Source organism: Mustela nigripes, chromosome 10 (genome assembly GCF_022355385.1).
Source record: "Mustela nigripes isolate SB6536 chromosome 10, MUSNIG.SB6536, whole genome shotgun sequence".
NCBI classification, from domain to species: Eukaryota; Metazoa; Chordata; class Mammalia; order Carnivora; family Mustelidae; genus Mustela; species Mustela nigripes.
This window is the reverse complement of record NC_081566.1, coordinates 55,761,894-55,776,035: the sequence shown is the minus strand read 5'-3', so window position 1 is coordinate 55,776,035 and position 14,142 is coordinate 55,761,894. Positions and strand designations below refer to the sequence as shown.

At 42.8% G+C, this 14,142-nt stretch overlaps 1 protein-coding gene across 1 annotated transcript in view; it reads right to left on the bottom strand.

Moving 5' to 3' along the window:
* IARS2 (isoleucyl-tRNA synthetase 2, mitochondrial) overlaps window positions 1–11,360 on the bottom strand; it is a 58,582-nt gene extending 47,222 nt beyond the window's left edge. The window contains exons 1-2 of the mRNA XM_059413367.1: window positions 10,978–11,360; window positions 9,120–9,242 (exon numbers count right to left, since the gene is read on the bottom strand). Of these exons, the coding sequence (XP_059269350.1) occupies window positions 9,120–9,242; window positions 10,978–11,244 (390 nt within the window). The 5' untranslated portion in view covers window positions 11,245–11,360. The remainder of the gene's footprint in view (window positions 1–9,119; window positions 9,243–10,977) is intronic.
* Between the last annotated feature and the right edge of the window lie 2,782 nt (window positions 11,361–14,142).

Sequence of the window (14,142 nt, the reverse complement as noted above, 5' to 3'; positions counted from 1 at the left end):
AAAAGTCTGCTCAGAAACATAAAATCTTACCTCAAGAAACTACAAAAAGAACAAGTGAACACAAAGCAAGCAGAAGCAAAGAAATAACAAAAGCAGAATTTGATGAAATTAAAAGCAGAAAAGAAAAGAGAAAATTCAATGAACCAGAGTCTGACCTTGGGCGTGACAGTGCAATGAACTACATGGTCACACTTCCCAGTAAAACTGGGGAAATAATAATTTTAAAACCCAACCTGTAAAACTCCTGGAAATGGCCCTAACAGTGTACAGCAGATGAAGAAACATGTACATGGGAAAAATCTATAAAAATTTGGTAAGAAAAGTGAGAGTCTGTGGCATGTGAACCGAGATCATTCCCTCCCTCCAGCCTGCCGGCTCCGAGAGGCAGACAATCAACTCGGACTAGTGCTGCCAAGAACACAGGCTCCCTCTTGCTCCAGCTCCCAGCTCAGGGGCTGTCTTCCTCGGGAAAGACAAGCATTTATGTCAGTATTTATGACCCTGCCTTGGCCACCTGCTCCTGAAGCCAAGTTCCAGGCAAGCGCAGTCAAGAGGTAAGGGACGCCCTGCCTCCACTCAGCTCCCACTCATGGAAGAGAAACTCTGCCTTGGCTTCAAGTCTGCTGGGAATACTGAGGCTCTGATCTCACTTGTCCAGACTCGTACATGGTGGTTCCACAACGAAAGGCAGGTCAAGATCACAGACTGACTCTCCTACAAGTGTTCAACTCTGAAAGTAGGGGGATCTCTCACAGAGAAGTATACAGTTGTCTGCACTCTCGACTGCAGAACCCTGGCTGGGAGATCTTCTCTGAGGGGAGGAATAGGCTGTAAAACAAAACAAGTAACTTCCCAGCAACAGAGCATAGAGAAGTTCAGGCCTGAGGGGTCTGTATAAAGCAGTGGAGGCTACGGGAAAGGCAGTTGGAAGAAGATTCACGGATCCAGTCGGCTAGTTTGCAGGAGAAAACCAGAAGAGGCCGCTGGGAGGAGCCCTCCTGATCAGATGAGCGTCAAACACGGACACCAGGACCAAGCTCTCGGAAGGATCCCAAATTTGATGGATTAGACCACAGGACAGTTTATGCCCCAGAGTGTTGAGGAAAACAATAGAGAAAACAGGTGGTAATTTGCAGACATAACTCCTGTTTTCCTCTGAAAATTTCCAATTGTTTTCTCTATTGCTTTTAATAAAAAGCCAGGAGGGAGAAGGGGATCCAAGAGGTAATTATTCAGATTTATTACAATATATTAGCTAAAATGCCCAGTTTCCAACAACAACAACAAAACACCTACAAGACATGTAAGAAAATATTTCTCATCACCAGCATCCACTGCTGTACACACGCACGAGGCTCACCTCTGCAGCTACACAACCACATGCCAACGACCAAGGCTCCCACGGCTTGCTGTCCCCCAGGCCCGGATCCAACCCTAACTCCCACCCCTCACCTGCATGGCTGTGAGCGCCTGCAGCTACCCCAGGAGTCCCATAAATGCATGCTGACAGCCAAGGCCACCAAAATTGCTTATAGATCTGGATCTGCCCGATTCCTTTCACTGACCTGGGTGCTGTCAGCCCCAACTCCCGTGACCAACCTCTATCACCATGCATATGCATGTGGCTAGCCACAGCAGTTACAGTTCTAGACACCAACAGCCAGGGCCCCTGAACTGACTATTTGCCTAAAGATGGTCCTGGACACTGCTCCTGGCTCTGACTGTCATTACTGCCTATGTCTGCAGCTGGCCCCTACCACCACATCGGGACCTGCAGCCAGCCCCCGAAACCAAGCATGGGCATATCATTGTCTTAAGCCACTGCTACCACCTGCCCTGATCTCTGGCCAATGGACCTGAAGCACAGTTGAGTTCCCCAACAGCCCGTACTCCCACGGCAAACCTCCACAGATCTCCCCGATGATCCATACTGCTGTTGATGTGGATCCGAACTCTCTAAGTAGACAAGATACTACACCGGCCCCATCACTAACCCAGGATGGGCACACACCTTCACACACTGCACCCTGTACCACAGCACACTCCAGCATGTTCCCATGTCAAATATCTTTCCATAAACTTTGGAAGAGGTGATTGCTTCTTCAAATGCATAGTCATTTACATAAGGCTGCACGAAACACAAAGAATCAAGGAAACAAGACACTGTCAGAAGAACTAAAGTAAACTTCTAGTGAAACGCACATAAACATACACAAAAAGGAAGATCCACAAAGGGCCTGACGAACAATTCAAAATAACTGTCCTAAAGATGCTCCAAGAGCAACAAGAGATCAGACATACACAATTTAACAGAATCAGAAAAATAACACAAGAGCAAAATGAAAAGTTCAATCCAGAGACAGAAAAGAATAAAGAACCAACAATATGTTTTGGAGCTGGAGAATACAGTGACTAAACTGATGAATTCAACAGAGAGTTTCAGCAGCCCACATGGCCCATCAGAAGAAAGAATCGGTGAAATCAAAGACAGATCATTTGAAATTATCCAGTTAAAGGTATAAAAGATACAAGAATGAAAAGGAATTAAAAAAGCAGTCAGAACTAATTTGAAACCATTAAAAAAAAATCTATGCTTTATGAGAATCTATTCTTTATGAGAATCTATGCTTTATGAGAAAGGGAAACAGAATCAGAAAGTTTATTTACAGAAACTGTAGGGGCTGCGCCTCAGTGCCTCCATCAGCTGAGCGGCTGTCTTCGGCTCCGGTTATGATCCCGGAGTTCTGGGATCGAGCCCCACGTTGGTGGGGAGCCTGCTTCTGCCTCTGACTCTGCTCCCCTGCTCCTGTTCTCTCTCTCCCTACCTCAAATAAATAAATAAAATCTTAAAAAAAGAGAAAAGAAAAGAAAAAAGAAACTATAGCTGAGAACTTCCTAAAACTGGGGAGCTATTTGGATATTCAAGTTTACTAAGCTCATACATTCCCAAACAAATGCAACACAGAGATCTTCTTAAAGACACACTATAATAAAACTGTCAAAAATCAAAGACAAAAAACCTTGAAAGCTGCGAGAGAAAAAAGCTTGTCAATTACAAGACCCCCCCAGCCTTTGAGGCTATCAAATTTCTCCGCAGAACCCTTGCAGGCCAGGATAGAATGACACATTCAAAATGAGGCAAATAAACTTCCAACCAAGAATACTTCACCTGGCAAAGCCCTCCTTGAGAAATGAAAGAGAGATAAAGACTTTCCTAAACAGACAAATGCTGAGGGAATTCATCATCACTAAACCTACAGAACAAGAAATTCCAAAAGGAGCTCTTCAAGCTGAAATGAATGGATGCGATTTACCACCAGGAAAATACACACACAAAAAATTAAGGTAAGTATATAGTCAAATTGAAAATATCCCAATAGTATAATATGTTGGTGCATTTATGCCATACTCTAATATAAAGATCAAAGCACAGGGCCATGTGGGTGGCTCAGTCAGTTAAGCATCAGCTCTTGATTTCCGCTTGGGTCATGATCTCAGGGTCGTGGGATCAAGTTCTGCATCAGGCTCAGCCCTGAGTGTGCAGCTTGCGTAGGATTCTCTCTCTCCCTCTCCTTCAGCCCCTCCCCACACCTCCCTACACCCCTCCTCCAAAACACGTTCTTTCTCCCTCTAAAAAAAAAAAAAAAAGCCCAAAGGACTTTGGTATTAAAAGAGTATTAAAGATAGTATTAAAGATAACTATAGCTACAATAACTTGTTAGTATATCACAATATACAAAGATAGAAATTGTGACATCAAAACATACAAACATAAAACAAAATGTGTTAGAAGTAGTAAAAGGGGGGCGCCTGGGTGGCTCAGTGGGTTAAGCCGCTGCCTTCGGCTCAGGTCATGATCTCAGGGTCCTGGGATCGAGTCCCACATCAGGCTCTCTGCTCAGCAGGGGGCCTGCTTCCCTTCCTCTCTCTCTGCCTGCTTCTCTGTCTACTTGTAATCTCTGTCTGTCAAATAAATAAATAAAATCTTAAAAAAAAAAAAAAAGAAGTAGTAAAAGGGTAGAATTTTTGTATGTGAGTAAAGTTAAGCTGTTGTTGGCTTAGAAGATTGTTTTATATATATATATATTTTTTTTTTTTAAGATTTTTATTTATTTATTTGACAGATCACAAGTAGGCAGAGAGGCAGGCAGAGAGAAAGAGGAGGAAGCAGCCTCCCCACTGAGCAGAGAGCCTGATTTGGGGCTTGATCCCAGGACCCTGAGATCATGACCTGAGCCAAACGAAGGCAGAGGCTTTAGCCCACTGAGCCACCCAGGTGCCCCAGAAGACTGTTACATTTTATGTAAGCCTCATGGTAATTATGAGGGAAACAAAGGCAAGAGAAATGACGCTTGAGTTAAATCTCCTGGGGCACGTGGGTGGCTCAGTCCTTAAACATCTGACTTTGGCTCAGGTCATGATCTCAGGATCCTGAGATCAAGACCTTCATCTGGCTCTGCGCTCAGTGAGAAATCTCTCTCTCTCCCTCTCCCTCTGCCCCTCCCTTGAGTCCCCTGACTCATGTTTTTCTCTTATAAATAAAAACTTGACATCAATCAACAAATCTCCTTACAGCTTACAGCCCACTAATATGTGAATCATCCTTCCTCAGGAAGCTCATGGCTGCCTTAGTGCCCTAATCTCTATGTTGTATTAAAGACTAAAAGTAACCTTAAGAGCAGCTAGACCTTCAAGGTCTGAAAGCCCTTCCAATATTCCAAGCAAGCCCTTCCTTGCTTCCAAATTCCTTACAGACTTACACTTATCCCTAACCCCTACTAATTAAAAAGTATATAATCAGTTACTCCTCACAACCCCAGGGAAGCTCTTTCTGCCCATTAGTTCTGTCCCCGTGCTATAATAAAGTCACCTTTTTGAACAAAAAATGTCTCAAGAATTTTTTCTTAGCCATTCTCTTATGAACCCCCAAAGTTCCAAATTTTATCAGTAATCACAAAGGAGAAACCTTTGTATAAAAGATATAGAGAAGGTAATCAAGGAATACCACTGTGAAAAAAATCATCAGTTCGCAAAGGTAGACAGAAAGAAAGGAACACACAGAAAACAGCAAGTTGGCATTACTAAGTCTTGCCCAATAACTACCGTAAATGTAAATGGATCACATCACCAATCAATAGAAGCTGAATGGCTGAACACACAAGACCCAACTGCGCTGCCTCTAAGAGACTCACGTAAGATTTAAGGACAGGGAGGGATCGGGTGGAAGGGTGGAAAAAGAGATCCACACAGATGGAAACCCAAAGAGAAAGACATAGCTGTAGTTATCTTAGACCAAACAGATTCTGAGTCAAAAATTCTAACAGGAGACATAGTCACCATAATGATAAAGGGGTCAATTCCTCAGGAGGAGGATATAAGAGGATGTAACAGTCTTAGAAATATATGCATCCAACATCAAGAGCACCTGAATATATTAAATAACTACTAATAGATCTGAAGAGAAAAACACACAAGAAGACAGACAAGTAATAGTGGAGGACTTCAATAGCCCATTTTCAACAATGAAAGGTCAGTCAGACAGACAGAAAATCAGTAAGGACACATTGGACTTGAACTATACTTTAGACCAAATGGACCTAACAGGCATATACGGAATACTTCATTCTACAGCAGCAGAACACTCATGCTTCTCAAGTGCACAGGGGCCACCCATCACCCAGGATGGAGCATATATTAGGCTACAAAACAAGCCTTAACAATGTGGAAAGATTAGGAACACAAAAGTATCTTTTCATACCAAGTGGTTTAAAAAAAAGCAAGAAAACAATAGGAAGAAAACTGGAAAATTCACAAATATGTGGAAAATAACATATTTCTGAAAAAAAATGGGTCAAATAAGAGATTAAAAAAATATATATATCGAAACAAACAAATATGGAAACACAATATACCAAGACCTTAGGGGATGTAACAAAAGCAGTTCTGGGAGGGAAGTTTATAGCAATAAACACCTGCATTAAAAAGCAAGAAAGATCCCAGACTAATTAATGTTATACCTCAAGAACTAGAAAAGAACAAACTAAAACCAAAGTTGGCAGAGAGAAGTTAGCAAACATTAGAACAGAAATAAATGAAACAGAGAATAGGAAAACAACAAAACTGTGGATTTTTTTGAAAAGATAAAATTGACAAACTTTTAGCTAGACTTACAAGAAGAGAAAGAACTCAAATAAATAAAATTAGAAACCAAAGAGGAGGTATTACAACCCATATACGAAAAATACAAAGAACCATAAGAGACTACTATGAAAAATTATGTGCCAAGAAAGGGGATAACCCGTGTAGGCGGGCCTCCCGGGACTGAATCATGAAAAAAATGGAAAATCTGAATAGATCAGTAACAAGTAAGGAGATGGAATCCCAACAAAGAAAAGTCCAAGACCATATGGCTTCAGTCATTCCACCAAACATTTATAAAAGAATGAGTGACAACCCTTTTCAAACTCATCCAAAAAACTGAGGAGGTGAGAATACTCCCAAACTCATTCTATCAGGCCAGCATTATCTTGGTACCAAGGTCTGATGAGGACATGACAAGGAAACTATAGTCCAAAATCCCTAATGAATAAAGATTAAAAGTTCTCAACAAAATGCTATCAAACCAAATTCAACATTACCTTAAAAGGAAACCACATCATAAGCAAATGGGATTTATCCCTGGTATTCAAGAACAGATCAATATACACAAAAACATTGAAACACTAAGTTAATGGAAGATAAGATAGAAATCATATCATCATCTCAAGAGAAGCAGAAAAAGCATCTGACAAAATGCAACATCCTTCCGTGATAAAAGTGCTCAAGAAAGTGGGTATAAAACCAATGTACCTCAACATAGTAAAGACTATGTATGATATGCCCACAGATACCATCATACTCAATAGTGAAAAGTTGTAAGCTTTTCCTCTAAGATCATGAAGAATACAAGGGTGACCACTCTCACCACTCCTATTCAACATAGTACTAAAGGTCCTGCGAGAGCAAATAGGCAAGAAAAAGAAATAAAAGGCATCCAAGTTAAAAGAAGCAGTAAAATTATGTTTACAGATGTTAACTGTGGTATTCATTTAGCGATACATACATATATCAAATCATCACGTTATACCTTAAACTAATACAATGTTATACATCACTTATGTCCCAACAAAATGGGAGGGGGCTAAAATTAGTTCTCTCAAAAAATCGCATACTGGTGCTATTTATTATCTACCCCACATAACTGATGGTATCTGCTAGTACTCTCAAAACTCAGCTTAAAGATCACTTTCTCGGGGAGACCTTCTTTGATACTGAAGTCAAAAAGTTACTCTAAAATTTACCTAGAAAAGCAAAGAAACCGACATTGCTAAAGCAATTTTGAAAATAAAATGGGAAGAATGAGACTACCCAACTTCAAGACTTATTCTGTAGTTACAGTCACCAAAACTGTGGTATTAGCAGGGCAGACACATAGATCAATGGAACAGAACAGAGAATCCAGAAGCAGAGCCACACATATCTGCCCAAATGATTTTTGACAGTAGTACAAAAGCAACTCATTAGGGAAAGCCTTTTCAACAAATGGTGCCAGACATCCACAGGGAAAAAAATAACCCTCAGTGTAAGTCTCATACCTTACGTAAAAGTGAACTCAAAATGTATCATGGATTTAAATATAAAATTTAAGTTTTAGAAAAAAATATAGGAGAAAATCTTTGGGTTTGAAGGCTTGGCAGAGTTCTTAGATATGACACTACAAGCATGATTCATAAAAAGAAACTCTGATAAACAGAACTTCATCAAAATTAATAACTTTTAGGGGTCCCTGGGTGGCTCAGTCGCTGGGCATCTGCCTTTGGCTCAGGTCATGGTCCCAGGGTCCTGGGATCCAGCACCACATCGGGCTCCCTGCTCCACGGAAACCTGCTTCTCCCTCCCACTCCCCCTGCTTGTGTTCCTTTTTTTGCTGTCTCTCTCTCTCTCTCTGTGTCAAATACATAAATAAATAAAATCTTTTTTTAAAAAAAGATTTAAAAAATTTTTAGAGGCACATGGCTGGCTCAGTCAGAAAAGCATGTGACTTGATTTTGGGGTCATGAGTTTGAGCCCCACGCTGGGGGCAGAGATTATTTAAAAAAAAAAAAAAAGTTAAGAACTTTTACTCTTCAATAAACCCTGTTAAGAGGATGAATGAAAGACCACAGACCAGAAGAAATAGTTGCAAATCACATATCTGACAAAGGTTTCATACCTAGCTACATACATAAAGAACCCTCAAAACACAACAGTAAAAAAACCCAAACAATCCAAGTAGAAAATGGACAAGGTCAAGAAGCCAGCAGACTGAGCCCAGTGAGGGCTGCTTTCTAGGTTCACATACCACCACAGCTTCTCGCTATAACCTCATAGGGCATAAGGGAAGCTCTCTGGGTCTCTTTGTAATGGCACTAATCTCACCAATAAGGCCTGGGCCCTCATGACTTAATCACCTCCCAAAGGCCCCCAACTCCAAGTACCATCACATTAGAGATTATTAGGCTTAAACATATAAATAAACATATAAATTTAAGGGTAGGGAAGAATAAATACTCCGTCTACAGCAACTACCTAACATTTATACATTTTACTTGTCTTATCAGGTCTTTCCTGATGAGAGCATAAGCTCTATAAAGACAAGACTCATCTATCTCTGTTTTGTTCCCTGCAATTCCCAGAGTCTAGAAAAATGCCTGGCACATAGTAGGTGCTCACTAATTATTTACTAAAATATTTAACTAGAGTAAAATAACAATAAGCTCAAAGCAAATACCAGAGATGTTATTTTTCACACAGCACTAAAACTATGCATTGGTGCTTTCTATTATGACATTCTAGTTTTACAGCGCCTGGGTGGCTCAGTTGGTTGAGTGTCTGACTCCTTCTCAGCTCAGGTCTTGATCTCAGGGTTGGGAGTTCAAGCCCCCTGTTAGGCTCCAAGCTGGTGAAGAACCTACTTAAACACATTAAGTTTTAACCATCAATGCAAATTTACTAATTGTCATAAAATTAGAATATACTCTTTTGCAAAGTGTACTTAAATAAAGATTCTTCCCTCAAGTCATAAATCAAATTAGAATTACCTTATTTAAAGCATGTCCAACATGTGGGTCACCATTTGCATAAGGAGGTCCATCATGAAGACAAAATTCTGTTTTGGCTTTTCTTTCTCTTTGCCATGAATAAAGTTCTGAAAATCCACATTTCTGTTTAAAAAGAACCAAACATCAACCAAATTCATACTCCCTGAATCTTACCATAAGTAACAGCCAGCATTTGCTTATTTCTTATCCCATACCATTGTATTCAACTCTAAAACCCAATGGTGAGGAACTAAATGCACATCTGAGACCTCATTTTCTAAAACTTTTTTAGTAGTTTCTCCATAGGCTTCAGATTGAAACCTACGTTCTTTATAAGGTAAACAGGGCCCAACAAGGGTTACTACCACCCATCTCTGGCCAGTCTGCAAACATCCCACCCTTCACTCCTCAGTCCAGCCAGGCTGAAGGACCTGCAGACCACACTCCAGCCCCCCCCAACCCCCCCAGACCCCCCACCACACGGACCCTCTATTCTTGCTCTCCTTTCGCCTCAACACTTGCTCCCTTCCAAATCCCAACAATACTCACTGAAGCCCTACTCCCCTTCTCACACCTACTGCGCACCCCTGGCCCAGTCACTTTGCCCTTATGGGCTTGTTCCCTTATTTGAAAAAAATGGTAGTAATAGACAATTCACTGAGCTGGTGTGAAAATTACACCAGAAAATATTGAAATTGTTACAGTTCCTAGCATATCCATGCTACTGAACACAACACTTTTAAAAAGCAGATGGCCAGGGGCACCTGGGTGGCTCAGTGGGTTAAAGCCTCTGCCTTCGGCTCAGGTCATGATCCTAGGGTCCTGGGATCAAGCCCCACATCTGGCTCTCTCCTCCACAGAGAGCCTGCTTCCTCCCCTCTCTCTCTGTCTGCCTCTCTGCCTAATTGTGATCTCTCTCTGTCAAATAAATAAAATCTTAAAAAAAAAAAAAAAAGCAGATGGCCAGGGACGCCTGGGGGGCTCAGACGGGTAAGCCACTGCCTTCGGCTCAGGTCATGATCCCAGCCTCCCGCGATCGGGGATCCTTCTTTGCTCGGCAGGGAGCCTGCTTCTCTCTCTCCGCCTGCCACTGCCTGCCTGTGCGTGCGCGCGTGCTCTCTGACAAATTAATCAATCAATTAATTAATTAAATCTTAAAAAGAAAAAAAAAGTAGCTGGCCAAAACAGTTTTATATAAAACACAGTCTAGAACTCTGCTAACTGCCCTACGAAGATTTAGGCTAAGCTAACGTACTTCACCAACGTATGCGGACTACCGGAGATCCTAAAGACTCGGGAACTACAGAAGCTAACGAGAGAATCTGCCCGAGAAAGTTGAGTCGAGGACCGCAGACAGATGCAGATTTCTGGAAGGCGGCTGGGAGGCAGTGAATGAAGTACAGCTACTCCCTACTCTGCAAACAAGCCCGAATTCCAACGAGGCGCCTACTGACACCCCAGGAGTAAGCTTCGGCTGTCCCACATCACCGAATTTGTATTTGTATCTGTCCATGTTAATTTGCTTTTCACACGCCGCTGGGAAAGTGTCCAAATTCAACTTTTGGGGGCCTAAAAAAAAAATGGGACTTGTAGACAGTGCTGTGCTCCTAGGTGAGCATCCTCTTCAGGACGCGGCTCTGGGACCTCTGAGGGAGTCACCCTGAGGTTTCCGAGCAAGAAACCCTGGGCGGAGCAGGAAGATTTCCACTGGCCCCGGCCACGACGCCCTCGCCCCAAGGGGCCCAGGGCCGGCCGCCAGGTCCCACCCGCCGGGGGTGTGGTCGCCCGCAGCGGCGGCCGGCGAGGGCCCGTCTTCCCACCGCCCCCACCCCCGGCCAGGTCGGGCCTCCCTGCCCACCTGCTGGATCTCCAGCTCCGTGTCGGGCTGCTGTTGGCCCAGCAGCTTCATGGGGAAGCTGGTCTGCGGCAGCAGCACCGTGTCCCGGTATCTGCCATTATTCGAGCTCTGCAGCTGGTTACTGGCCCCGGTGACGGACCGCACCGAAAGCCTCCCCGTCGTCCCTCGCCACCCCGGGCGACAACGAAGGCGGGGCGGCACCCATAAATTCCGGGCCGCGGCCAGAGCCGCGGCTCCCGGCCCGCGCGGGTGCAGCCCCCAACGCATGGCGGGCCAACCCCGGCCTCCCCGTGAGCGCCAGGTCCTCCGCGGGAGGTTCCCGCCGGGGATAAGGAAAACCGAGACCCCAGAGAGCCTCCACGAGTTCTGCCGAGTGCGCACGCGCCCGGCGCACGGAAGGGGCGGGAAGCAGGCCCTTCCCAGAGACCGCAAGAAGGCAGCCATCCCAGGTCTTGGAAGCAACCTGGGCGGGGCTGAGCTGACTCTGAGGGGCGGGGCAAGCTGTGGCTGGCCGGCCGGGGCTCAGATTTCAATCAGAGCCCTGACTTTGTTTTGTTAATGTATTCAGTATGTCCAGTATATATAATATATAGCAAATATTTAAGAATTTTTAGTATAACTAAGATATTATCACTTCAACCTGTAATTAATATAAAATTATTAAAAAGATTACATTCTTTGTTTCACTGTGCATTTTACACACATAGCATCTCGATTTGGGTTAGTAATTTGCCACTCGCTCAACAACCACACCGGAATAATGGCTATCTCAAGGGGTAGCTTCTCTTTAGCTGAGTGCAAAGTTCAGTTCCAATATTGTAAACCAACCTAATTATGTAATTTTCAGATTCCCTATATCGCACTCCGTACGTCCACTTAGGTCCCACTCCTACAGAATTGTATATAGGTGCAAGACTTGAGATCTGGTTTCTAACTTCTATCTACCCGCCTCATATTCCACTTTTTGGAAGTTTGTGTTAGGCCACTTTTACATAAAAAGTGAAAATAGCATTAAGCATTTGTCTTGCAACAAGACTACATAGAGGCAGCAGGCACCCCAAGTCACCAGAGTGGCCCCACCAAGCTCCTGTTCTGGGAATTATTCTCAGCATCTCAGCATCAGCTGCTAGCCCTTGGAACTGTGTCTGCGAGCATCTGTGCTCTATCTCGATTTATTCTGGGCATTTGTCAGCAAGATGTGTCCTAAGGAATCAAAAAAGCTTAAGAAAGGTTATTTTGGGGCATCTGGGAGTGCTAAAAAATTTTCCATTTAAATTAATGATAATTGCTTCTTTGCTTTATTCCATTCAGGCTTATGAAAGATTTCATAGGAACACTATTTTCAGCGAGCGGGGCGAAATCTGTATTTGGTTGGCCAGGTCACTGCAGTTCACAATTGTTACCTTTTCATTGTAAAGTGTACCTCTCTCCTCCTATTCATAAGACACAACATCTAGAAGACTTGGCTTGCATAAATTAAAAAATAGACAAATTTTCACAAAAATAAAAAGAAAATTTTATATGGAAAAACATACCAAAAAGTAAGAAGGCAAGTGGCAAATAGTAAGCATTCAGTGTCAGCTTCTTCCCAGCTCCTTAGCTCATTTAATCATTAAATCTCATAAAGTGAAGACATAAATGCCAAAACAAGCCTCTGTGGTGAGGGAGGTGTTATAGTTATTGTCATTTTACAGATAAGAAAACTGAGGCACATAGTGATAAGTAACTTACCCAAGGTCACACAACTAAGAAGTGGCAGGGCTGGGATTCCAGGCAGTTGGCTTCCAGTACCCATACGGATGATCATCATAATATATTGCCTCTCCTACACTATGATGTGGGAGAGGACATTTGCAAACACATTTTAAAAATTAATATCCAGGGGTGTCTGGGTGGTTCAACTGGTTAAGCATTCAACTCTTGATCTCAGCCCAGTTTTGATCTAAGGTCATGAGTTCAAGCCCTGCGATGGGCTCCACCCTGGGCATGGAGCCTATTAAAAAAATTCATATCCAAAATGTATAAGGAGTTGCTACAAATCAGGAAAAGAAATATAAACAACCTAATGGAAAAAAAAACTCATAGGATAAGAATAGGCAATTCGTAGAAAAGTGGAAAAAGCCAATATACATACTCAAATATACTCAAACAAAGATACTCAACTTTAGGAGTCATCAAGGACAGGCAGTTAAAAGCAAGATACCATTTCCATCCAACAGATGAAGGCAAAAATCAAGAGGTTTGGTAACAAGGACTGGGAGGGTGTATGAAAGTGGCCTCTCTCACAATGTTGGTAGTAGTGTATAATTTGTACTGCCTTTTGAATGGCAGTTTGGCAATATCTGTCACCATTTCAAAGGTATTTCACTTTGGACCTGAACTTCTGCATCTGGGAATGTATCCTATGAACTTTAGTCTCAAGGAGCACAATAAGGAGTGCCTAGAGGAGCTCTTCTAACCAGCCCCTACATAACACATTGCTGAATTCAACTGTGCTCTCTGTCTCCCTATAAATTCTGTCCTGAGGGTACACTCCGCCCTCAGCCCAGAAGGCTACTCTCTATACACCTGCACAATTTTCTCCTGTTGATCTTATGGTCAGTTACGTCTATCCTTAGTCTTATTCAAGCCAGTTGTACTTGTTATGTAATTACTTAATTTAATGATAAAAACGAATGTATGCTTAAAATGATAAATGTTGTTACATATATATATATATATATATATACACACACACATTTTTAAAATATTTTATTTATTTGACTGACAGAGATCACAAGTAGGCAGAGAGGCAGGCATAGAGAGGAGGAAGCCGACTCCTTGCCCAGCAGAGAGCCCGATGTGGGGCTTGATCCCAGGACCCCGAGATCATGACCTGAGCCGAAGGCAGAGGCTTTAACCCAATGAGCCACCCAGGCGCCCCTGTTATATATACTTCTACCGCAATAAATGGTCTGTCTTAAGTCTCAGAGTTCTTATGAAAATCAAATGCCATTGTATAGGTAAAAGCCTTCCCAAGAATCCCACGTATGGTAGCCATTTGTTGATATCGCTCTCTGATGAGTTTTCACTTAGTGGAAATTAATTGTTTGTTTCTAGCTATAAAAGTGTGGGAGGGGCGCCTGGGTGGCTCAGTGGATTAAGCTGTTGCCTTGGGCTCAGGTC